Source organism: Platalea leucorodia, assembly GCF_965183815.1.
Source record: "Platalea leucorodia genome assembly, chromosome: 3".
Taxonomy (NCBI): Eukaryota; Metazoa; Chordata; class Aves; order Pelecaniformes; family Threskiornithidae; genus Platalea; species Platalea leucorodia.
This window is the reverse complement of record NC_138825.1, coordinates 41,797,255-41,824,001: the sequence shown is the minus strand read 5'-3', so window position 1 is coordinate 41,824,001 and position 26,747 is coordinate 41,797,255. Positions and strand designations below refer to the sequence as shown.

Below are 26,747 nucleotides of genomic sequence, written 5' to 3'. Positions count from 1 at the left end.
TAGGTGGCAGGTGTCTGAAGCAAATCTTAATCCAACATAGTCAATACTCCAGTCTTTCTGACCATATCACTAACTTTCTTCAGTTTCTAGGTAAGCCACTGTGTCTATTAGGGGAGTGCAACAAACAGGAATACATAAAAGGTCCCCCTATACAAAAGAAAGAAAAAAGGTCTTGATGAAAGAAAGACATGACAGAATTGGGAATTATGTGAACCACCTCAGTACTCATCTACTGAAATTTAATAGGCTCTGACCCAGGCTTACAAAATAATTGAAATAACACAAGGGTCTTGCTCAAAACACACCACCAAAAATAACTTCAAAAAGTGTGCTTTATTTTGTCAAACCAACCTCCAAAACCAGAAACTCAAAACAAGAAACCATTTCTTCCTCTGTTACCTACTCTTCCTAATTACACCACAGGACTATGGTAATTACTGCATGCCATTATATAACACACATATGTTCTTGTGCACCCCAAAAGAGAAGTTTTGTTTGTTACCTCTTACCGACAGTTATTTTGACAGTTCTTTTCTGAGAGTCCATCCTCATCTTCTCCCATAATATCCACTGCCGAAAATATCAGTGCAACCAGAATTGCAAAGCAGCATACCAGTGCAAAGATCACAATGCATCTTTGCTGGGACTGAAAGAGATTAAGATTAAAAAAGTTTTAATGGCGTGAGCATACTCCAGTCAATGACCTGAGACTCTAAAACTTTTACATAAGATCTAAAATTCTTTGAAGATCTTACTGCCATAGCTGTCAACATGAAACACACCTCAGGATGAAAACACTCTCAAAACTGTCCTTCAGGTATCACCTTGAGATGTATTTTAAATCTCTCAGACATTGCTAAACAATTCATGTCACAAATAATATTCATAACTTAAACTGTTTTCTGTTTGTACCACAAGGAAAGCATTATGCATTAAAATAATGATTCTTACATTAACTACGTATTTTCTGATTGCACCTCACAGATAAAGTACACACTTAGGATGGCACTCAAAAGTCTTGAGAGTTTTGTTGTGTTTGGCTGAAATAAAACACATCATTGCAAGAACACTGAAGATCAAAGTAATTTTTTTATTGCTACACAAAGTAACTGACATTCTTACTATGATTGTCACAGCAACTGAGACACTTTGGCAAGTCCTTGCCCCACAGTACTTATAAGGAAAACAAATTCACAGATGATAGATGGGATTCAAGGAAACAATGGGAGACTGTTGCTCAATATGATAGGCAATGCTTTCTGCATCTCAGATTAAATATTAAAACGTGGAATAGCACTACCTTATTCTACAATATGAAATCCTGCAGCACTAAATCAGATACAACCGTGTAAACCTCCTAAAGACAATCTCCTGACATGCAATTTACATAGCTGCATGAATGTAAAGTATATTTTATTCTGAAACCAAATGTTCAAACAAGTATAGTGTGTATTTTTCTACTGAAGAAAATTTGCACAAAACCACACATATATATATAAATATGAAACTCTAACTTCCATTGCCATAGTTATTTGCTTAGTTTTCATTATTGCCCTGTAATTAAAATTTTACATAAAGAAAAAAAGCTTTATAAAAGAATGGGAAAGTGGGAAAGTATATGGGAAAGAAGGAAAAGTGTAAGGGAAAGGAAGCAATGTCACGCTTGCAGCTGAAAACCAACATCATAGTATTTCCATTGTTCCTGACATTTCATTTAAGAGGTAATAAGTTTCAGAGTAATAAGAATGTTTTCCAGTATGCATAAAGAAAAGGCCTGACTTTTTTTTTTTTTAAATAAGCTTCCAAAACTTCCGAACTAGTGCACATCCCAGAAGAAACAAGCTCATGCATTTCAGAACAAATCAGATATAAGCATTTTATTTCAGTCTGTGAAAATCTAAAACACAGCAAACAAATTCTTCAGAGAAACAGGAACAACTTTTCTGAAATTTAGTGAGAAATGTATCCTTTTACCTAACAGTGACACTGAATACGCCGCTTTGGTTATATGTGTATTTTAAATATAATGCATATTAGTTTTATACATTTCAAATATATGTTTAAATCTGTGTTTTCTAATACATTACCTAAAATCTTACAGGAATGCAGCATAAGGAAATCTTCTTCAAGCATTTACAGAGGCTACTTCTGAAATAAATAAAATTAGGACTTTTTTTTCTGCTGCTAGGTATAATCATGGCAAGGTATGAAAAGAATTAGAAATGACTGCATTTGGGTGTCCAGAACTAAGGCTGCAGTCAGGTGCACAGTAGGACTTAAGAGAAAAATATTAAAACATTGCCTCACTGCCTCATGCTACTGGCAAGAAAAACTAAGAAGTGCCAAAGATAAAGAGATACTCAGACCCGGGACACTGCTTTATGCCGTGTCTTCATCAGGATGGCTCACACTCTTGCTAAGATGACCATTGTCTCATGCAGACTTTTACAGTTCTGTAAGTGTATTTGCAGAAACTGTTTGATGCAGCTTCTTCCAAGTGCTGAGCATATCACCATGGCAGCAAGATAGCAAAGCTGCTCCCATACCAGTGAGCCAAACAGAGCCAGGGCTCGGTCTCCAGCCCCTAAGAGCAGGAGATGTGACCCAGCACGGCTTGCAACACTAGCATTCTTTTTCCTCCAAAGACAGGATAACTGCAGCCACTCTACTCACTGGGGACAGCCCTGAGTCTGTAGGGAATAACTCCCATCTTCTTGCTGCGCCACCATGCAAGCAGCAGAACAACTACAGAGAGTTGCAGGGTCACTGAACCAACAGGGACCACGGTAGCCTTTCAGGCTGGGCCAGCACACATGGAGGCAGCAAGAGAAGTTTCATTAAAAGGAGTCCACACTACCTCTATCACACGTCCCATGTCATAAAATAGCCCTAAAAACCTTTTAACCAGCTTAAAACTTAAAAGCCAAAAGCTATATAAAACCTACAGTGTATCAAAAATGGTATGGTATCATAAGAAGGAGGGGGGAAAAAAAAAGGCAGGTGCAACAGATGCCTTAAGTTCCTTCAATACCAGGAGATTTTATGGTAGCAATTTCTAGGTCTTTATGTTCAAGGAGTATGGAAAGGGAAGGCAAAATAATTCTGAATGGATCCTCCTATTCTAGCTTTAATTCCCATTCCACATAAATTTGGGGAACCTATTCAAGACTTCTTGACTTCCGTGTTGTAGCTGAAATTTGTATAAAGTTTAAATCCCTGTTCTTTCAGTTCTGCATGTGTACAGCTCGTCAGGCCCTGCAGTTTGACTGACTGCTGCTCAGTATAAGGAGCACAATGTAAGACCACTGCTATTCTACCAGCACTGAAATACAGAACTGCACAAATCTAATTTACTGCCTTTATTTACACAGATCCTTTATATTATGCGTTTGTCTTTGACAAATGTAAAGGATTAGTTATTTCACTTTTTGATAAGTACCAGCTTAACAGTATGGTTACAAATAGTGTAGGGGACCTTTTAAATCCACACACAAAAAAGAACCATATCAAACTGTGACAATAGTACTTTTTCTTTGAACTAAGGATAGCAAAAAATATTAAACAAAACAAAGCAAAAATTCCAAGTTTGCAATTCTCCTAACCCTACATTCTTAGATTAATATAGTAATATAGAACTATTTTTTTATCATTCCTTCGGCTGGGGCTGCATGGCTAGAAGGCGCGTCCCCTGGGTGGTGGATAGGGGATCCCTCTCTGGAGGGTGCACCGGATAAAAGAAGGTGCCATGAACCAACGCAGCCTAAGGGAAGGCCACCCTGACAGAAAAACCACTGGCCCTCCAAGTCATGGGGGTTGGGCAGGAGGCCAACTACCTCCTCCCGGGAAAAAAAAAAAAATAAAAAGTTGCAGAAACGACGAGCATCAACTCGGAGACGGAGAAAATCAGTAATGAAGTGAGGAGGAGGAGATGGAACTGGATCGGTCATGTCTTGAGGAAAAAACCAACAGAAGACTGCGCTGTGGCCCTTGGGACTCCAGAGCACGCAGCCGCAGACCGATCGAAGTGGAAGAACAATGTTCGCGCCTTGTGTGCCTCCTGGCACTGAGAGAATTCAGATTCAGATTCAGATACATTCTTAGTCACAGGTCTGAAGGGTCAGGTAAAGACCACTTAAAAAAATTTATACAGCTAGTAAGGAGGATTTTGAATGGTTTTACAGTTCATCTTGGAATTACTCCTGCTGAGTAGTGATTTTTTGATTGCTTTTAAATCTACATATTACATTAGAAATGAATATTTGAATATTGCTTAGATTCAAATTGATGTTTATATTAGAAAACAAAGAATAAAAAATAGCTACTGGCACCAAACAAGTTTTCCAATCCTTTCTTTTGACAATGGTAACAAATCTTAATTTTCATGCACTAACGCCATATTGCAGCCAATTTTCAAATAGGCTTTTTCTAATTAAAATAGATTAGAACAGACCATGTCACTGTTCTGTTACAGCATCCGTGCATGCCTGTGTGTATGTGTGTGTGCATGTGCGAGTAATAGCAGGCTTCTTGAAAGAATTCAAAATAGAAGAGCTCACACCATAGACAGACTAGAAGGAATCTGTTAGATTCGCTCTTCAGACTCTTGCGTCGCTGGGCTTGGGCAGACTGTGTGCTTCATGCTATGTTGTTGTGTATCCCCTTGGTAACTGGGATCCCTCAGAGCTTACCAGACCTATCCTCCTGCTTCCTTCAGGAAAAGCCTAAAAACCCTCTGTGTTTAAGCTTTCAGTCTTCAACACTTAATTACGGAATACAGGGTCGGGAGGGACATCTAAAGCTTATGTAGTCCATCTGGCCATATACATGGTTAATTTATACAAATATTACTTCTAACAGATATTTGTCTAACCTGTCCCTAAAAATCTCCAGTTGAGAGAGATCCTACAGTCTCTTCAGGCAACCCATCCCACGTGTTAGTACCTTACTGAAGCCTAATTTAAGTCTCTTATGCTGCCATATATTTTTTTTTCCTTCCCACACTTGCTGAAAACGGAGAACAGAGTATTTCATTCTTTCCTGCTGCAATCTCTTACATATCTGAAGACTGCTAGAGATGCTAAGAGGCCCAGGCCCAAAGCATCTACTAGCTTGACTGGACCTGTCGGAGGACAACCACGGCTGAGATTTCAGTCTTAACAGTGTGGAGATCTGTCTACGGTAAGCCCAGAAATTCTGCTGCATGAGAGAAAGATTTCTTCAGAGCTTATGGAAGATTGGGAAAGAAACTCCTGCAGGAACAAGGACTACCAAAAATGCTGCTATTTTCCATTTCATAAGCAAAATGCTTTCACCTGCCTCATCTAGCTTAAACACTACGTTAAAACAAATCCACCAAAACACTGCATATTTACTAAAACAAAGCATGGTATTTTTCATGTTGTTATACCCCTAGGTAAAGAGTGAGAAAAAGAGCAAAAGCCACACAATGGGTATGCAATGCAGTACTATTCAGACTAGATTTTAATCTGAGAAGGACCCTATCTGTTTGTTTATTATTAAGAAAAAGGATAGTCTGTGTCAGTTATTGCAGGTTGCATCAGAGCCTGTGCTACCCAGGCAGAATTTAAAATGAGAACAAGAAAGAAAAAGGCTTCCATCTTTACTGCACTCCCGTTGCTCAAGAGCTCTTAAGAACACTTCAATGACCCATAAAGCTTTCAGTTTCTTCACAAACAATAGGTATCTCTGTAACACACTATATTTAATCAGGAATTTACTTTTCCCTCAATACAGTACAAAAACGTCCTTCTCTCCCCAAACAGGAGCCATGAAATTGCAATGCTGCATCTACTGAGAAAACTGAGCACATAACAAAACTTGTCATGGCTTTGAACTAGCGCTTTATTTTTATACTTATTTTAAGAATAAAGGAGGTCATATTTATACAGCATGGTAATACGGAGTTCCTATCTGCTTGTCAGAACCACAGAGGCTCCAAGAGGTAGGTTTTCACACATCTTCTATCATATCACTAGTCTGCTCTTTCCTGCGACATGTCTGAACGCCAATGTGAGAGCAAAAGCACTCATCTTCAACACTGGTAACCTGTTCAACAGCTCTTAAAGTTCTGCTTATGGGTGGGGTTTTATGGCACGCTACAGTACATTTGCCAAAGATAGCAAGGAACTGGACTTCAAGAGTTAGCAGTCATTCTTGGATTAACCTTGGTTCTTAAAATCATTATGCGTGTTTACTAGAGAAAAACATTACTGTAAAGACTGTTTCCATTAATCTGGGACCCATATACAATAGTAATCTTCATTGCAGCCTTAAATCTCCCAGCTAGTATGATTAGTACCAATCAACACTTAAATTCCTATTAAACAAAAATAGGAAGGAACTGATCTAAGACTGCTAAAATAAGTTAAATATTTTCAAATTGGCTGGGCCTAGTGAGCTTCATGCTTGGATATTTAAGGTACCGGCTGAGGCTAACAGAGAACTTTTAGTACTTACCTCTGAAATGCTCATGAGCATGAGTGAAGCATCAGAAGACTGGAAAAAGCAAAAATGTTACCCATATTTAAGAAAAAAAGGTGGGCAGGCAACAGAAGTTGGGAAATAACAAACTAGTTATTTTAACTTCAATCTCCAGAAAATACTTGAACAAGTAAGTAATGAAGCTATTATACGTAAACACCTAGAAGATAAGAAATTTTGTCAGGAAGAAGTCACATCAATCAATTTTGATTTCCATCTTTCCTAGTCACGAGCCCTGTTATCCTGCTGGAGAAGCTGAAAATAACATGTACTTTGATCTTGAATAAAAACTTTCTTACAAACCACAGAAACTATGTCCAGATTATCATAGAAGAGGTGTAAAGCTGGTTGGAATATCATGCTTATTGAAAAAATGGGAGGACGTTTTAGAAGGGATTCAGAGGATTCTGCTCCATATCTGTTTTTGTTCACGTCTTCATTAACAATCTGAATTATGGACTAGAAATGAAATGTGCTTATTAAGTTTTCAATCAAAACAAAAGCAGCGCAAATTGAAAGCATGCTGGAAGACTAGATTAAAATTTCAAAATGATCTTGACAACTTAGGGGGCATGTTGAGAAAAATAGGTTAAAATTCAATTAGGGAAGAGAAAAGAGCTACCAGCAGGCAGGAGCAATCAGTTGCACAGATACAGGAACTGAGAAACCATTAGGAAAAAGGATAATCAAAATGATTAAGAGGCTGGAGCAGATGCTTTAGGAAGACAGACCAAAAAAAAGTAGGAGTCCACAGTTTGGAGAGGAGAAGAAATACGACCAAGGGGTACAAAATCATCACAAGAGCATCAGGTAAAATTATTAAGGCAAAATTATTATTCACCAAGTATCACAATACCAGAAATAGGGGATGTTTACTGAAACTTGTAGGAGTTAAGTTTCAAAAAGATAAAGTACTTTTTATGAAGTGGATATTGAGCGTCTGGAATTTGTTGCCACAGGAGGCTGTGAAAGCAAACAGCAGCAGCAGGTTTCAAAAGAGATTAGACAAAGCCTTCAAAAACATGTCCAGAGCAGATGCTAGAGAAAACAGCCAGGAATGTGCCCTCTAACAGAGATGATGGGGGACACACTGTTGCCACTGTTAAACACACAGTACAGGACTAGATATATTCTACTGCTCAAACCCGTGGCATATTTTCTACACTCTTAAATGGTTTCCTTTTTCCACAGAAGGACCCACAAGTTATAGCAGAGTACAACATGAACATGAATCAATCATGTGACACTTGTGTTGACCTACATCTCTACATCCTGGTATAATGTTTGTACTGCATACGAGGCAAAAATAATCTTTAATCTCTACTTCAAAATGGCACATTTTTTTCACCTTTCAAGACTGCATGGAGACAGTTTAGAGAAAAATCAACAATAAATACTTAGTCCTATGGTTACCACAGAAAGAAGAGACTCAAGAGTTAATTCTCCAAACAACATTCTTTAATTTCAGTGTTTTCCAAACAAACAAGGCATAAAAAGTCACACTGTCTGCCCAGATTCTTTTGAATCTCTATTTGAAAGAAAGATTTATAGAAATGTAATTATCGCAGACATTTTACAAAATCCAGAATGAAGGTAGACTTGGCTAAGAAAGACCCAAATTAGTGCCTCTATTGAGGGAAAGAGGGTCCAAAGTTTTGCCTTCCAGCACACACACAGCTCAGCAGCATGCAGCCTCACAGAGAGAGGGATGGGAGGAATCACTGCCACGGTAGTATACAGAGGGGTTGAGGGCCCTGAGCACGCACCCGCAGTGAAGCTGCTGCGTTGGTTTCACTGAACAAATGTTTGATTCAACAGGTCAGGCATATAACACATGGGCAGGCACGTTACTATAAATAGAAAACCAATAAACTACTTTGGAAGAAATCCAAGGCTTTAGGGGTTACTTATCTGAACCTCCTCCCCACAAAAGGGCTATATTACAGAAAGCTATTAACATGCAGAATATGAGCTCTGTAAGAAAAAAGGGTTTCCAGCACATGGCCAACTAACCTCAAATGCATTTTGTTGACCAGAATTGGCATAAGAGAAGGAGTGAAAAGCCTGAGTACGTTTAAGTGTTCATGTGCCATTTACCCGAAATTGGGCCCTGACTTCTCACCATGATATATTGACTCAGTCTTCAGCATACTATAAGACAGTATTATAGTTTGGCAACGCCAAAAAAAAAGGCCCTTGTCTACACTAAAAATAACAGTCTACTCAAATCCAGCGTCTCCTACAAAGTAAAAAAAAAAAAAAAAAAAAAAAAGTAGTATTGAACAATCTGAACCTGGCCTGAATAACCAATTCAGAATACTATCAACACTTCATTAGTAAAACCCACTGTAAACAGGATTTCTATACCCTCTTTACACATCTTTAAACCTGGAGCCTTTAAGTAAGGACTCTTACCACTGCTAGCATTAGACCCATTACTCCACCAGGAATTCTGCAAGTAAAAATTGCTGGGCTAGAGAAAGGTATAACTGATTTCTTTTTGGATCAGCGCTCCATCATATAATAGAAGAAAAAGTACGTTCAGAAAAACCAAGCCAAACAAAAAAAACAAACCCAAATGCCAGAACTGATGGCAACAGTCTTGTATTAGCATTTTGGGGTGACCAAAGAAAGAAGGGTCGTAAAGTACACTGAAGGGAAGGATGGACAGAAAAAAACAAATACAAAAGGGGGAAAAAAAAAATTATGTCCAATAGGGGGAAAAAAACCCCAGCAACAGGAGTCCATGGTTGACAAAGGAAGAGTTGAAAAAAAGGAAGGAAGTAGAAAGGTAAGAAAGAACGAAGGAAAAAGAAATTATAGAAGATAGAAGCAAGAGGTAGAAAGAAAAACTGAGAGGACTGGAAACAAAGATAAAATTGAAATGATACAAAAAGATACAAGAAAAAATGTAAAAAAAAAATCAGATGAGCACTTGAGTCTACAAACTAGAACACTACAGCTAAAACAACCGTTACTAACACATATACACATAAAGTGCCTAACTTTATATATTAGATCTTTTATGTACAGATAAGAGACCTTCAATATACAACTTGACTCACAAATATAATTAACTGAACTCAGCCCTCTTCAGAAATCAGGTGAAACACAGCAAATAATCACTGAGCAAACAAACATTTAAAGGTCTGTCATTTCCAATTAAGAACTGGATCCTATAAGGCAGCATTTTGAGAAAGAATGAAATTAATAAACACATCAAGATGCAAGCTATTTAGTGTATCGCAGAACAGTCCATTTAAAATCAGTTACAGTCATAGGAGGACAGCTGGCTGGGGGGATCTAGCAGATGATACAAAGACTGGCCTATAGTCTACAAGTCCAGGTATCAGCAGGTGCTGTCGTTGTCTGACTGCTAGCAGAAAATGCTCTTTGCAATTTTACACCCTTTACGTATCACTCTGGAGTCTACAGCATAGCAGGCCAAGCAGTTAGAAAGCTCCAAGTAGTAGCCCCACTTCTCTCCACACCTCGTTTAAATTTCATGTTGATAGTCTTAACTCCTAATGGAAAACTAGACTGAAATACCAGAATATCTACAAATCAGAATCATCCGCAGACACTGAACAAGAAACTGCAATAACTTGCCGTACTGCATCTGCCTCTAGCCAGCAATTCTCATTTTCATAATCAACAGAACAAAAAATAGTCTACATTACTACTATCTTTTCCATGCTTTGTTTGCATTCATCATCATAACATTTTTCAACTAACACTGACCCATGAATTTCTGAAATCTTTTCTGGAATGAACTGTTCATTGTACACTTCCAATTTTTAATCTAAAGATTAATCATGTTTATACTAAAGGGAAATGGAACATTTTAAGTTATCATGAAGGGGAAAATTACACTGTTCTTATTAGCTGCCAGTGAAACATGCTCAAAACTTTTCCCCTTTGACATTTCAGACTCATTTTAAACATCTCTCCCAGAAAGGAAGGACATCCCACATTTGAAGTACTTGAAGTCATGCATTTAACAGGCCTAACACATATTTCAGGTTTTATTTCCATTTGGTCACCTTTGAACACCAAAATGAGCTGGAGCACTGAGGTGTCGATTTGGCTACAATGACTTCAGAGTGATTCCATCCCCATTCGACTGGATCAGTCTAACACACATTGCTCCGGCAGCACCATTCTGCCCCAAACTAGGCAGGACTGCAGTAAACTATAGGACAGCTTTAGCTCTTCAGGTAAGGCTTCTAATGGAGCAAAATATAACAGCTATAAAGGTTCTAAATTTTAACACCAATCCTGTCGTGCTATTAAGGCATATTCCAACCTAAGGACAATCTGTTGAGATGGTAACATCCAGCAACTCAGAACATTTTTAACAGTCTGAATCCACGACAAGAAGCATTTGGGGACAGAGGACAGGACAGGGTGTGCTCTGGCTAACTATGGTATTTAGCTTTGCAACATCAAAGAATTTGAGGCTGCCTGACAGAGGGGATCAGCAAAATGTTGGGCAGCTATTTTGTGTGCACGCAATAAACTTTCACGTACAAAGGAGCTTTTAAGAGAAAATACAGTAAGCCTAACAGTGTCAGTGCAAGTATCTCCATGACAGATCATTCCATATCACTTTGGTATCCAAAAAGCACCTAAACATTTTTGTGAGTCTTACCCATATCTGTGCCATGTTCCCTAAAATCTGAGAGCGTTTGGAATGTAGATGCTGGTACAAGGACAGTTATTAAATGTGTAATTTTTTGTGTGTGTGTGCATGTATTCTTAAATATGCATATTTATACACACAAACAGGCACCCCATATATATAATAATGACTGTTAACAGCCAACACAAATCTGTTTCTAAATCACAAGGAAAAATTAGTAGTATGCTAGGTTCAGATATATATGCTTATTTGCAAAAGCAGACCAGACTATATACAGATGAATACACTGATTTGATACTTATGATCTCTAATTTACCAATGGTTATGCCTCTGTTGTGTTTAAAAGTAACTATAAATTATTTTCATACTTTAGTAGCTGTGGGGAAAAAAATACTAGTGACATATTCAGTTAAGTAACCTAAAACACAGCATCAACTACAAAAATCACATTTCTTTCTTGAAAGTGTTTTATCTAATAATACTGCTAATAAGACTTTAAGATAAACTAAACAAAATTTAAAAGTCATTAACAAATTTTTTTCCCAGTGTTTGCATATGTCATTTTTGGCACACTAAATGATCATATGTACAGTCAGCTCAACCTTCTTGCACACAGCCTTTCATTGTTTTTCTAAGATACTTTCAAAAAGAAACAAGACAAAAAAACAGACTTAAAAATAAGAAAATGTGGCTACTGGCACATAAACGCCATCAGGGAGGCTGTTAAGACACAAATTTGAGCACAAGTGCAGTTCTGAAGCATAACAAACTCACCACTCTGCCTGGAGCATGTTTTTTCTTAGCCAAATTAACCAGGCAAAATACAGCACCTTAAACTTTTCCCACTGAGGTTTAAGCACTTCATCCTGCAACTGGGACAGGCTAAGAGTGCATGTGCCATCAATTATAGCAACATCACATTAAGTCCCAATAAAGCAATCATTCTACAATCAAAAGCAGGTGGTGCAACTGAACCCAGAGGTACTAACTTCGTTTGTTAGATGAATTGCCAATTTCCCTTTCATAAAGTGTAAAAAGCAAATTAAGAAGATTTCAAATTTTTTTTTTTTTAAAGAGTTTGCTTTTACTCATTCTGATGAGACAGACTTAAGGAAAAAGTTTTATTAACACTATTATAAATTGACACAAGTTCATGAAATGAAATTATCTCATATGGGAAGCATTTATTTTTAGCTCATTCTGAATTTCTAACTACACTGTGAGTACATGTTGAAATAATAGATTTGCCACTCTGCCAAGCAAGTTAATTCCACTGTCACAGAGAACATAACCAATGTGACATTCACAATAGGAATTATATTCTACTTTAAAGAGAGATAAAGGAAAACAAAAAGAGGCTTATGATCCAGAGCTAATCAGAGAGATAAAGGTAAACTAGTTAATTATAGTGATTAAGTGTATCTGATCTGTGCTTTCTTTCTTATGACAGACTTTAGTTACCATGTTTTTTTATCCTATAAAATTCTGTATTTGAATTAAATGACAGTATTCGTAACTTTTAAGTAATTCTACTTGATGGATAATTCCTTTACTGGATGGAAAATATGTAACATTATGAGTAAAGATGGGACTGCTGTACTGACTTTGGCTTCTAGGAACTCAAAATGATATACACAAAATTGATTCCTACTATCATTTTTGGAAATAGGAAACAAAGATATTTTGCCCAGATCATTCCTTCCCTGCCCAATACTTCGAAAAAATTCTCTATGTCAAGATCCCTGAATTTCTGCAGAAAAGGAATAAGAAACAAAAATCTCCCTCCTTGGCATCTGACACTTGTCTATGATTCCAAACGACACTTTTTACAGTGAACAGAGGACTGAAGAGCGGGATGTCACCAAGAGCAGCACCATCCCCTACTCTGCATGCAAAGCTCCACATGAAGAAAGCCAGGCTGGAAGTATTTGCTTTCACAAGCATCCCATGAAGGCAGCTGACTCTCCTTGGAGGGAGCTCCAGGGTCTCAGCTTTATTCACTTTTCTCTGACCAAAGGGACATTCCAGTTCTTCTGGTTTTCGTGTATGTGTTTTTGTTTTGTTTTGTTTTGTTTTTAAATGAAAGCACTTCATACCAAGGCAGGAATGATTTAGGTATGGAAAAAAAATCAGTTCCTCAAAATTTTCAATGACTGGAACGTCTGGTGCTAGCCATCTATAATAATTGTTAATAAGAAGTCTTATTGATTCAAAAATATTTGGTCAGAAAGGCTTTCCCTGAATCACAGCAAACAAACAAAAGATTTGAATATTTACAATGAGAATAAATTTATGAGCACACATGAATATATAACAAGCAAACAAAAAAAAAGGGGGGACCACAAGAAAAAAAAGTCAAGAAACAAACAGCAACAGGCCTTTAAGACCTCCAGTCTTCTACTTCCCTCTTCCCTAATCTCTTTCTGTATGAGATCTGTTCCAGTGTTCTCAGTTGTTGTGGGAGTATTTTTCCTACCCCTAGTAGAGTTGACACACACCATTATGCATGGAGGAGATAAAGAGAAGAGAATCAAGTAAACTGACCAAAGTAAATCGTTCCTGGATGTCCTCCTCTTTCACTGTTCCAACTATATTCACCCTTTCCTCCTTCTCCGCTCCACCAAACAGCAAAATAATTGACCATTATCATGGTCTCACTCCCACTAACAAGCCCCCACTCTATTCTGCCATCTTACATGTTTCTGTCTTCATATGGTGCAGAGAAAAGTCCACAAAAAGGACACCAGGTTTCAAAAGCAATGGAAGATAACAGTATCTTGAGGGGAGGACAATAAAAATCAGCGCCGGCAGGATCCAGTTTTGGCAGGGTCAAAGAGACTCGTTTTCTAGAGACTGCTACAACTGCGTTCCTACACCAGCAGAGCACACAGCTACTCTACTCTGATTAACTTTTCACTTCTCGCAGGAATTACTGGATTTCCAGCAGCAATGCTCCCCCTGTTAGCCCTTCCTGTGCTGCCTTATCTCCATATTAATAAGGTCAGAATCCTTCTGGTATGTTGGGATATGAAGGTGTCCTGATTTACAGCCTTTTGTCAGGTTTTGTTTCTCTGCCTTGTTTTTCTCATTTATTACCTTTGTGGAAAAGGCTTTGTCCTACTCTCTTCTCAGTCTAATAATATATTATAGTATTATTCTACTGAATTGGGCTCATTGCCTATTGGTCTATTATCTAGTCAAAATATTTATTTTGGTTTTCTTACTCTGTTTATATGAGAAATAAATTAGGTTTTTAAAATAATCATTTCCACAACATTGTACATACGGATAATCTAGCAACATCATAACTGACTGAACATAAATAAAAAAACGTTAGCTTGGCTTCCTGTATTTTCTATTTTGTCTTTGATTGTTTTGTGCATTTAAGTCATTGAAAATACAGATAAAACAGAGCCCAGTTATGTAAAACATTTCACTTTACTAGGTGGCAGAGAATCTGCTCTTTCCCTCAACCCATCATCAATTTTCATGACACCCGACTTGAAAAATCTCTTGAAGACCTCCACCTTCCTATTACGTACCGTTTAAGTGAAGGAATGGATTTAGAAGTTATTGAGAAGGAAAAAGATGAATGTGCATGGATATACATATTTACACGCACAGCCTTGACCACAAAAGTCTCATTTTAATAGGAAAACAGTCCTAAAGATTAAATATGATATCCAATATGAATTACTGCTATGGTTAAAAAAAATAAAAATATCTGTACAGGTACATGGCTGTTCCCATGAAAACCATCAAGTGTTCTGGCCTACCTGAGTTTGTGTCTAGTTTTATTATTGTTTTAAATTAGGTAATCACTACAGATTTTTTTAATCATTGCCAATTTGGAATTTTAATCATTCTGTAAAAAAAAAAACATGGAATGAAGCTACTGTGAAGTTCTGGCTTCTTATTCGCAGTTCTGTAACAGAGAATCCCAATGAAGTAAAAAAACTGAGAGAGATTAAAGACAAACCTTGAATGCAAAAGAGCCCCACAGCAATTTGACATGGTGGAGGCACACGTCCCTCGCTGCTGTTTCAGTGTTCCTGAAAGGAGAGGAGGTGTATTGCACCTCACCAATAGAAGTGATGATGTGTCTGAGAAAGTTCCAGGAAAGAGTGTAACTGCATGCCAGAAAGTGTCACTAAACATTATCACCTTTCATCCTACTGTGAAGTTCAATATTTTTCTGGGGCCTTTTTTCGTATTTTAATTTTTTTGACAACAAACTTAATTGGGAATGCTCTCTTAGGAGGAAAAGAAACTAAATTATTTGGAATAAAAGCCTCTTATGGCATACTACTAACTGAGGAAAATTGTTTTGGGCACAGGTTTGTGCTCACAATACCTTACAAGCCCTTTCTAAACTGCAAAATAAAGTGCACCTTAAGTTTTCAGTTAAATGCCAAGGCCCTAACACAGCAAAGCATCTAGAGAAAGGTAGAGAGATTTATCTGGGAAATCTCAGTCTCAGGATTATAGTCGCATGCCCAATCTAAAAATAACAAAAAAAATTATTAGAAGCGGTCTCTCAAGAAAGTAGCAATTTGTTAAGTTCTATAAAATTCCCAGACATCCACATTTCATCTGCTACGCTGTCAGAAATTTTAATATAATAAGGTTCCAGCAGTCTCCAAATATGGAATTTTGCTCATTTCTCAGAAAGCAGCAAAATGCTAAATAATTGCTAGCATTTTGGAAGTAATTTGAGATATGTAGATCTTACACTGTCATATTATATTAATTTGCATTTTAAGTTTTCTTCTGAAAGCAATAGCTGTAAAACACATGCACACTGCACTTATAAAACAAGCTTAGAGTCTAAATAATTTTTGTATGCATTGCTTAAGGCTGAAACATATTTCACATGACTAAAAACCAATACAATTTTTTTAGTATATTCTGGTAAAATATTTCTGGTAAAATAATAAATGAAATTCAAGTAAAATTAGGTACACATGTGTCACCACGTGTCCCTGTACATACTTGTTGAGACAACAGTGGTTCTCACAATTCTTAACTTACAGATTCCCTCTGTATAGGAAATGCAAGCCTAATGGCAAGAGGCTTGCTTTTCTTAGTTTCCTAGCCATTTATAAAGAAAATTAATAAAAAAATGTCCAGTGATATAGATACACTATGTACATGCTTCTCCCAGAACATATTCAAAACAAACTATTTTGATTCTTTCTCTGAGACAATATACAATATCAGAACAAGACAAGACAGACTTAATGCAGAAGCTATATGAAAGGCTGTGTATGTGCTCATACTATCAGCTGATTGACACTCCATGTTCATGTCTATGTAAATTTTATTTTTAAATCGCAGGTATTTATTCCCATATTAATCTATTAAGAGATTTCCACAAAAATAGTTACAGAAAGCATCGCTCCACAAATTAAAAAAAAAGTTTAATTTTGTTGATTGACATGCACTGAATGAATTAATGGTAGCCAAGCAAATTAATAGATATCTTTGCTGGCATTTGTAAGATATATGCACATATACACCTACATGTCCTGCGAAGTTTATTTCTGGGCAAATGCTATTGTATATCAAAAGCATAAAATCGTAGTTCCCAAACTTTCTGGGTCACTGAAACACTACCGGACCTCAGGAGCTGTAATAGAAAGCCACACCTATTTATCAACAAATCACAACTGCAATAAAAGTGAAGTAAACCGTAACAGTTAATACAGTTGAGTGAGTCAGCTACAGATCACCTACCATAACTTTTGTAGGTAATCAGTGCTGTCTGGACTACACCCTACAAAATTTCACAGACAGAGGGAGTTTAATGATCTGGGGTCAAAGTTACCTTTTCCTATAGTGGAGAGATATGAGGAAGATGCACAGACCCCACTCAAACCTCGCTCTCCAAATGTACAGCAGAGATGTTTGGAACACGTATTCTCACTATATAACAAAGGACAAAATTTCGTAGCATCTTTGAGCTAAAGATGTGCGTATGCATGCATTATAGACATAAATGTCCATGAACATACCAAGATGTTATATCACTAAAAATGACAAATGCTTTGCAGCAAGCTTACTAAATGAGCCACACTTGTTACTGTTTAGTAAGAAGTTACTGGAGAGAGGGTTGCTCTGAAACACTATCCTTGGCCATTAAAGAGCCATCAAGCTTGCTAGCACACTTCCAATGCAGATTTAAGTCATGATACAAGCCATGATCTTCTATGCTATTTCTCATGTTCCCCGTTTTTATACTGATGGCAAACTTTCCATGTGCTCCTGCCTTTCTCTCCTCCCCACCTATCTTTTGTACTGAACTTGCTTTTGGCTTTGAACAAACCTCTGTGTATAATAGCAATTTTGCCACTGTCTTTAAAAGGAACAAGGCTTAGCTCAATCTTCAAAAAGCATATATAATTGGTTTTTTATGTCAAAAGCCAAAAATTTATTTTGAATAAAAATGTGATAAATTTCTTTCGAATCTCAAAACTATAGCCTGTTATTTCAAGGGGCATTAAAATGCAGGCTATAATCACATTAAAGTCACTCATTCAAAACAACCTTTTTCAGGGACAACATGGACTTCGTTGTTTAAAACTTTTGCCTTTTCTTCAGTTCATTCTGTCTGGCTATGAAAACTGCAGTTCCCTATGGACCTAAAGGCATAATTAGATATGCACCAAAGCCAAAACTCATCCACTTCACTGAGCTCAAATTTAGATTTTGCCAAGGACATAAACTGCAGCAGTGATCTACCACATTCATTTTGCCATGTTCACAATGTACAGCCAGATAGCAACCTTACAGCTCAAGAACTTCTCCTGTTTAACATGGTTCCCTACTAGACAAACCTCTTGATCTCGTTTTGAGATTACGCTAAATATATAAACACTATCTATACATCAGATATGGTGTAAAGTCATCAGTTTGATTTATACTTTGAATACAAAAGTCTTGATCAAATTTAATAGATGATTCAAAGCATCTGGCACCTTATTAAATATTCACATACTACCCTATTACATATTACCAAGAAGAGATGGCATTTTGATTTTCCTTTGTTGCTAAGACTTTTTGACAGATTTATAATTTCCTTTGTCCCTTTCTTCTGTGCCATTCTTTAAAGCTCCTTCCACAGCATGCAACAGTTCTAGATTTTGTCCCTCTTATGACAATTATGCTCCTCTAGGGGACACACCAAATGGCAAGACATCGCACTTTGTCTGCTAGGACTGCAAGGCTGGATTTGTTTCTAAAAATTAGCTTTGCGCTCAGCTGCTGAGCTTTTTACTGAGAAAAAGTGAACAACAAAGCATGACAGTAACTTCTTTTTCTGTTTGCAACTGTGTTCTATTACTATATACATAATGCTAAAATAACCTTACTAAGTTTATTGACTTTCTTCAGAATTTGTACTAATATAAACATGAACAGAATTTGGCCCTTGTTCTTCTTCGCTCCTCCATGGCTAACAACTTCTACAAAGTTATTTAGCAAAGATGAAAATGTTTAAGAACATGTCATTCTGATATATCTGTTTCTCTCATGGCTCTCAGCTTAGTTCTTACAGTAAAAAAAACAATGGGTATACTGGAAACTAACTGAGCTTGCAATCTCAGCTACATACTAATAATTTTGTAATAAACCGAGATACTTCACAAAAAATTATTATAAAGCTCAACAGTTTTCCTGAGAAGCATAGAAACTATGTTTTTAAACAGGAGAGGAAAAAATTATTAGTTTCCATCTAAGCCGTGATAGTTCAAACTGAAGGAAATTACCTAGCAATTTATAAATTCAATAAATATGCTTGCACTTATCCAGAGATCCCTCCAAGGACATTGAAACTATTTGCTATATCTGCAGAAATTAATATATTCCTTTTTTGATGTTTTGTAGCTGTGCAAATTACTTTGTAGATGGCAACTTTGGCAATTTATCTCTTTACTATATAAGAATGGGCTCAGAGACTGTAAATGATTATTTGACAAAAAGAATCTCTGCGGTTTTTTGGCTCAACATAAGAATTTTCCAATGCTCTGTTCTCTACTAGACAATCACAACTCTTCCTGTAGAAAGCTGAAAGAAAGCACCCAGGCAAACTTCACTGTAATGAAGATCTACAACAAGCTTGAGAGAAAGAAGAAATTATCTGAAGATTAAAAAAAAGAGCAAAACCAAAAAACAGTTTGAAGAATTTTGCTGTCATCTTCTACTTATTTTACCTTAGATAAGCATTGAGCAGAACACAGCATGTGATCTAACAGTTGTTTAAAATGTTCTAACTAATGGTTTGGATGGTATCCTTTCTGAAAAGCAAGCCCTATCTCCTCTTCTCTCCAGCCTCCATGTTCTCATCCTTCAGCTGGGCTGCCATAAAGCTAGCAGAGCTACTTCAAGAAAGTACTTCAAGAAAGTTCAAGACAGAAAAGGAAGACTGAAGTTGGAGCTCACCAAATAGAGTGATAAGACAGAGGAATTTAAAGAACTGCTTTTAGAAACGTGAAAAGATAAATACCACAAAAAATATTACAGGTATTTGATACTGAATTGCCCTGAAAACAATACATTGACTCACAGGCAAATCTAGCAAAAGACCTGAAGAGTCATGTTTGCATCCATAACGCCACCCAGGATGAGTGCTCCAGCACTGTCATGGTAACTACAGTACTTGTGCTCACCCTCCATGGCCTTGATGTTGGAGTAGAGAGCATAATGAAGAAAAAAATCCTGTCATGGTGCATCTGTTATTCAGAAACCCCTGTCATAATGAAGCTATGCTCAAATTCCTTTTATCTTTTTTTTTTTTTCCTCCTTTATCATCTAAGTGTCTCGTATACCCAAGGAATAAAAAACAATCTTTACTTATAGCAGTGGTAGTATATTTTGTTTTTTCTTCTGCAATAATATTAATCTTTTTGCTACCACTCACTGATTCTCCCTCAATTTCAGCAAGTTCTCTGTCTCATCTTTGAAAAGATATCTTTGCACTGGAGAACAAAGATGCATTTAGACTTTGTAGCATGCCCCAACACCTTCACTCAAAAAGCCAGGGAGGCTTCAGTATGTTCTACAAACATCTTTTGACTGCTGTCACAAGTGTCAGAAAACAACATCAAAGTCCCCTGAGAATATGAGAGGATGCCAAAACCAGAAGGAGCAGCAGAAGCAGTTTCCATCTACCATTTTAGATTGTCTTCATTTTCAATATACGCTTGGAAACTTTCAATAGTTTCAGCTTGTTCCAGCCCATGACCATAGCAAATAGCTTACTATGGCTCTTATTATGACTTTTTCCACCTATAAAACCATATAAAAATCTATGCAACTGTCACACCTCATTCCAAAATACCAGTCCAATATTAAAACACTACATTCTGACTGCCAGGAAGACCTCCCTCCCTTCTTCTACCTGATGTATTTTTCCCTGGCTTTGTTTATGAAGGAACAGAGAGTTTTACCTCCTCTTTGAATGCTACACTGAGTTGTCCCTCTGCTGTAAGAGTCTTCTTAAACCACTAGTCACATTTGAATTTTATTAATTAATATTTCAGATAGACTTAGTTAATAAATACATTGCAGTTATACATAGATTGCATAGAGATTTAACATACCCGGACCACAAAGGAATTCCCTCTTTCATTTTAGCCTCCTGGCCACAACCCCTCCAAACGTTATAATTTCTATTCTTAATCTCAGTCCAAAAAATGCGCAGAGATTTGGGGAGTTTGTTAAGGGAAGAAGAAAGTTTTTTAATTCTGGGAGTTCTGAAGATTGTAAGCTAACAAAAGCACTGTTAAGTTAAACATTTTAAAAGTGGTACTCAGCTAGAACCATTACTATATCCCTTTCATCTTTAAAAAAAAATATCAGAAATGATCTGTAAAATCACATCAGTGTATCATTGAAGAATCTAATACAGTAGCAATTTACTAAAGTTAAGATTCCCTTCCCCAACATTAGCAAACACACTTTGCACAAACATTCATTACCTCTTTCATTGTTCGTTTTCTTAGTTATGTGGCAAAATTTATCCCAGTGGGCAGACAGTTAGCTGATGACAAAAAGTTAGTCACACATTAGTAAAGGCGGCAGCCAAAGGCAAGAAATGGCAGTAGGACCTACTGATGCTGAGTGACTGGATGGTACCAGAAAATTATATAGCTACATAAAACATAGTGCACATAAGTGCACATGACATTTCTGACTTTATTGGCCTCAAAATTATTTTTAAACTGAGTATTATGATCTATGAGCAAGATCACGGTTACAGTACATAACCTTATGGAAACATCAACTTAATGTCTGGAGGTCAAAGAGGCAAACTGAGTTACTAGAAAGGGAACATAACACCAACAAAAATTTCTTCACATTGTGAATTTTTATATTTTTGTGTACCCACAAGCTGAAAGTCACATGCAGTTCGAGTCCACTCATTTCAAAAGTCACAGTACAACTGGAAGAGGTATGGAAAAAGGTAAAAAGGACAATCAAAGTCTAGAATGTTTCTGTAGAAAGAAAGATTAAATAAACTGGTATTCTTCAGCTTGGAAAAAGATATGACTAAGGGAGGAATGTGACAGAACTATAAATTTGTAAGCGGCATGGAAAAGATGACTAAGAAAGAGCTATTCACTGTCTCTTCCAATAAAAACATTAGAGGGCATTAAATTAATTATGTTGGCAAGTTCAAAATGAACAGAAAAAGGGTACTCTTCCACACAAGGCATTGTTAAGCTGTAGAACCCCTTGGCAAGGGACACCATAGATGCTAGAAGCTTACATAGATTTGAAAAAGGATTTCTTTGGGTTTTCTTCATGAATGGAGAAAAGCCCTGGGAGTTAGTAAGGCAAAGATATAACAATGATCGGGTCTGTTTTTCATAGAATCATAGAATCGTTTAGGTTGGAAAAGACCTTTAAGATCATAGAGTCCAACTGTAAACCTAGCTCTGCCAAGTCCACCACTAAACCATGTCCCTAAGCACCACATCCACAGATCTTTTAAATACCTCCAGGGATGGGGATTCAACTGCTTCCCTGGGCAGCCTGTTCCAATGCTTGACAACCCTTTCGGTGAAGAAATTTTTCCTAATATCCAACCTAAACCTCCCCTGGTGCAATTTGAGGCCATTTCCTCTTGTCCTATTGCTTGTTACTAGGAAGAAGAGACCGACCCCCACCTCGCTACAACCTCCTTTCAGGTAGTTGTAGAGAGTGATAAGGTCTCCCCTAAGCCTCCTTTTCTCCAGGCTAAACAACCCCAGCTCCCTCAGCCGCTCCTCGTAAGCCTTTTCTTCCCTCTTTGCCAGGCTGCCATCAGGGACATGACACCAGGCTGGCTGGCTGTTCAGCCTGAACAGTACAGCTGCTCTCGTGTTCTTGGTACGCCTTTCCTGGAGAATGACTCTGGCTAAACACTCCAGGACTGTCTTTCAGGGCATTACTGTTCTAAGACACACTGCCCACTCAACATTAGTAACATATTCACATATAAGACAAAATACCAATACTGAATGTTCACCACTTGTATTTTCTTTCGAGTTCAACAGATTCAAGGGACATGACAGACGACAGTACACAGAGCGCTAAGGAAATACCCATATAGCACAGGTGGTAGCAGGGCCCTGAGGGCACTTACAGGCCTTACAGGTCCTGGCCAGCCCCCCGGCTCCCCCACCTACCTACGGCTCAGGACACATGTCAGCTCCCGGGGATGTCAGTCCCTGCCCCAGTGGCACCACAGCAGGGCCAGTCTCCAGGTCTCTGCAGCCCTGCCCTATCATGGGACCCACTGAGCCAGGGCCACCTGCGGCCCAATGTCTAGAACCAGGGCTGTCCCCCAGCTGCCCTCCTCCCTGGCTGGCGTGGTGGCATGGGCCCTGGCCACCAGGCCCTGCCCTGACAGCCGCCATGGGGAGCCCCTGCTCCTACTGGACCCTGTTCCTCAGGGGACTCCTGCTCCACATGGTGCCCTGGCCAATGGTGCCCACTGCACAAAGCAGCCTACACCTTCCACAGCAAGGCAAATACATTCCTGGAGAAGGAGGAGGAAAAGAATTTTACTGCAGTTGTTGATCCCTCAAAATCTGCACCAAAGGATGACCTCACTGATCACAATTTTTAGGGGCATGCCTTGCAGACACAAGGAGGTTACAGCGTTGCACACGGGCTGCCACCGGTGACAGAGGGATCTCAGCTGCTCCTGCTTAGGGACCCAGAGCCATCACTTCTGAGTGACTGCACATCGGTCCTAATGCTTTAAGCAAAGAGTGACCATACAATCTGATTCTGTAGCTATTTAACTTAAAACACATCAGTGAAGTCACTCTATTTGTATGCCCTTAGATCGCAATAAATTGCATGTTTAATTGAACTACCTTGCATTTACCATAATTTCAGAGTGTGTATGTGTAGTAACCTCTTAGGCTTTTTATGAACCTCAACTCTCACCATCCCGGAGACTTTAATTGGAGTATCTATTCTGAAGGCCTTTTTTGAGGTTTTCTTTTTGCGCATCACTGCAGAGTGAATATTAACGATCATCTGTCAGCTTTATCTAGTCACCATTACAAAGGAGATGTATCACTTGAAAAAATTAAACCTTTGGGCTGTTCAGTAAATGTTATTCATAGCATAGGAAGAGGAGGAAGACTGAGACACTCCTTTACATAAATCTTTAAAAATTTAAGGCCATTTGTACTTGGATTTGTGACAGTAATAAACTACTTGTGTTTCTTGGGTTTATTAAAATTAACGACCTCAATAAAAACAACAGCAATAGCTACACATGAACAGCACCAACACGAATTCAGAACACTGGTTCCAATGTCAAAAAATAAAGCTAGTATTAGCACTGTCCGATGTGACGGAAACAACATCCAATTCAAACTATCAAAAAAGTAATGCTATCAATCTAAACCCAGCTGGTACATATTAGTCCTAGCCTTCAAGAGGCATACACTTTTTCTTTATTATCGTACGAGACCTTGGAGCTCCCCAGTCCCACACACTGCCCTGTGTCATGTCAAAGCACAGCTTCCAGATAGCAAGTACACTAGATTCATGAAGACAGTAGTTTGATTTTCTACTTGCTTTTTCTCTTAAGAATTAAGATTATCAAGAAAAATGAGTACTTGTCTAGCGTAAGAACAGCTCTTCTATCTATGGATTTATGTGATTTCATATGTATAATATTTCATACAAACACAAGCAGCAATGCAAATGAGTCTCCATAACTGCATACATAAAAGTACTGTTTACTTTGACTATATAGCCTGCTCCTCTCTCCCAAATAATAATAGAAGATAAATTAATTCTGGCAGTACCTCACAGCCGCCTGAGAAGTCTAGTCCTCAGAATTATCTCTATTTTGCCTTTAGCACGTATTTTACTAAGTCGGGTTTTGCTTGTTTTGAATAGACTCTGATTATAACAAAAGGTAGAGATACTCATCACCACTGGAAAAAAAAAAGTAAAAAGGATAGTTTCAAGCTCCCTGAGTTGGTATAATTATGAAAGATTTGTATGACTCTCAGTAAATAGGGCGAATCATACACTCACTGTCAGTGAGTGAAGCGAGATCCATTGAATTTAATGGAACTGGCACAAAATTCACTGTGTTGATATCATTAAGGTGAATGAAAAAGTTCTGCTAGTCCCGCTGGAAACTTGACAAGGCTGTAATTGATAAAGGTTTCTACTAAATGGAATTAGCAACTAATAAACCACATAGGGAAGATAACTGTCATCGCCATTTTACAGCTAGGTGAAATGTGTCTGTCTGTCGTCGGCCAACACAGAGGAGAAACAAATACAGGCAGTCCATTGCAGCTGGGCAATTTCTGGCTATTTCTCTGGCCAATCTCAACAGAGTAGACAGGAATCTAATCTCTTCTGCAATTTGACAGCACTCTCATGCTCTAAATCTAGCCTCTCTCTTCCTTATTCAGGCTTGAGGGGTATTTGCAGTGGGCAAACCACCAAGCAGTAAAAACACACGATCTACATCAATTCTGTGAATAATTCAGAGTTTACCAGGCCATGATCCTAGGACCACAGAACCAGCTACATAAAAAAGAAGTTATTCAAACAGGAAAAAAAAAAATAAAAAAATTAAAAATCAGTTGACACCAGTAAAATAAGGTTCACTAGGTTTACAAAATGAAAATTTTTACAGTGTTATGAAGCAAGATCTCACTCCTAATTTATAAATACATTCTAACATCTCCATAACAGACCCACGTTCCTTACACCTACAAATGCAAATCCACTATGGAATTCTTTTCTGGATTATTGGTTTCTAAAACTTAAGAACCCCTAATAGGCATCAAGACAGCAAAACATACTGCTCCTTGCCTTCTAAAATATTGATTCTTCAGGTAGGGAGAATATATTCTAATTCAGATGACAAATGAGATGTTTTCCATTTCCTCCTATGCACTCTCCCTGCTTCTCTTCATTTAAAGAAGATGCAATGTGTATGAGACCAATGCTGATAGCACAATTACAGTTACATTAATGCACCATGAATTTCTTAGAGTAACGTTAAAAGCTGCAATGAATCTTGAATTTAGATGCTGAAAAAGTTCATAAGTTTAGAGCACCAGTAATTTAAGCATCTGCAGGAGGAAAACCAGTAGAATTTACAGCTCTTTCTCAGAACTTAAGTGATGAACCTGAAAGCATAACCTGATAGAAAAAGCTATGAAAAATGATTCAGTAATTCAAAACAGCATTCAAAGAACAAGAATCCCCCAGGTGACTTTCGTGACCAGAGTAAATTCCAGTGTTTTCTTTTGTGCTCTCACAGTCTTAACATACTTGTCATTTTTATTTATGCTTAGCAATACTCTTGCCTTTACAAGCCAAAACACAGATTCCTTGCCAAATCAAAGTCTGCAAAACTCTCCCCTACAGCAGACAATGTCTTCCACCCCAAAAGTCCAAAACTCTTGGTTAGTTTTCAAGCAAGCAACTCCCAGAACTGATTCATTACAAGTGATGGCACTCTCTGAAGGAAAAGGATGGGCTGCGTAGTCTGTGGCAGTACAGCAACATGCAGCCTGGACTGCATCATTTAAGCTGCCTTAGGAGCACAGCTTGAATAGAGACGGTCTTGACAACTGCCTGGATAACCTCTCTCCTAACTACAGAAGCTGCACAGAACACCAGTGACTATGAAGCATTGTAGCTATTTTAAGCCAGGTGCCTGAAGTTGGATGATGTGAACATTCCTTCTATATTTCAATTTTCAGTCATAACAGAGCAAAGATTTGTGAAATTCAAAGATGTCATGGATATGCTCCATTCTTATTGCCTTGTTATTTTTGCTGAAACATTTGCAAATTCACAGTGATCACTAAAGAACAGCAGTATGATTCTGTCAGTGATCTCCCGTGGTTTTTAGGCTACTAACTAACTGAACGAGAAGGCCTGAAAACTACTTGGAAAGCAAATACACAATTCTTTGTTGAAAAGACTGACTGCTTCCTGGATGATTTTTCTAGGAGTGCTAGGTGATTTGTAGCTATCTGGATTCATATTATACACCTGTCTCAAGAGTTATCAGCAAGACAAACTGAAGTAATAAATTGTGCATACTCTGATCTGCATTTGG

The 26,747-nt window shown here is 37.8% G+C and overlaps 1 protein-coding gene across 2 annotated transcripts in view; it reads right to left on the bottom strand.

Annotated features, from left to right (window-relative positions):
• PLD5 (phospholipase D family member 5) overlaps nucleotides 1–26,747 on the bottom strand; it is a gene marked incomplete at both ends in the record, with an annotated part of 187,182 nt that overhangs the window by 111,508 nt on the left and 48,927 nt on the right. The window contains one exon of one of the 2 annotated variants that reach the window (XM_082306453.1): nucleotides 510–646. In XM_082306453.1, the coding sequence (XP_082162579.1) occupies nucleotides 510–646 (137 nt within the window). Of the gene's footprint in view, nucleotides 1–502; nucleotides 647–26,747 lie in introns of those variants that run through there. The other variant, XM_082306454.1, reaches the window with a different exon arrangement.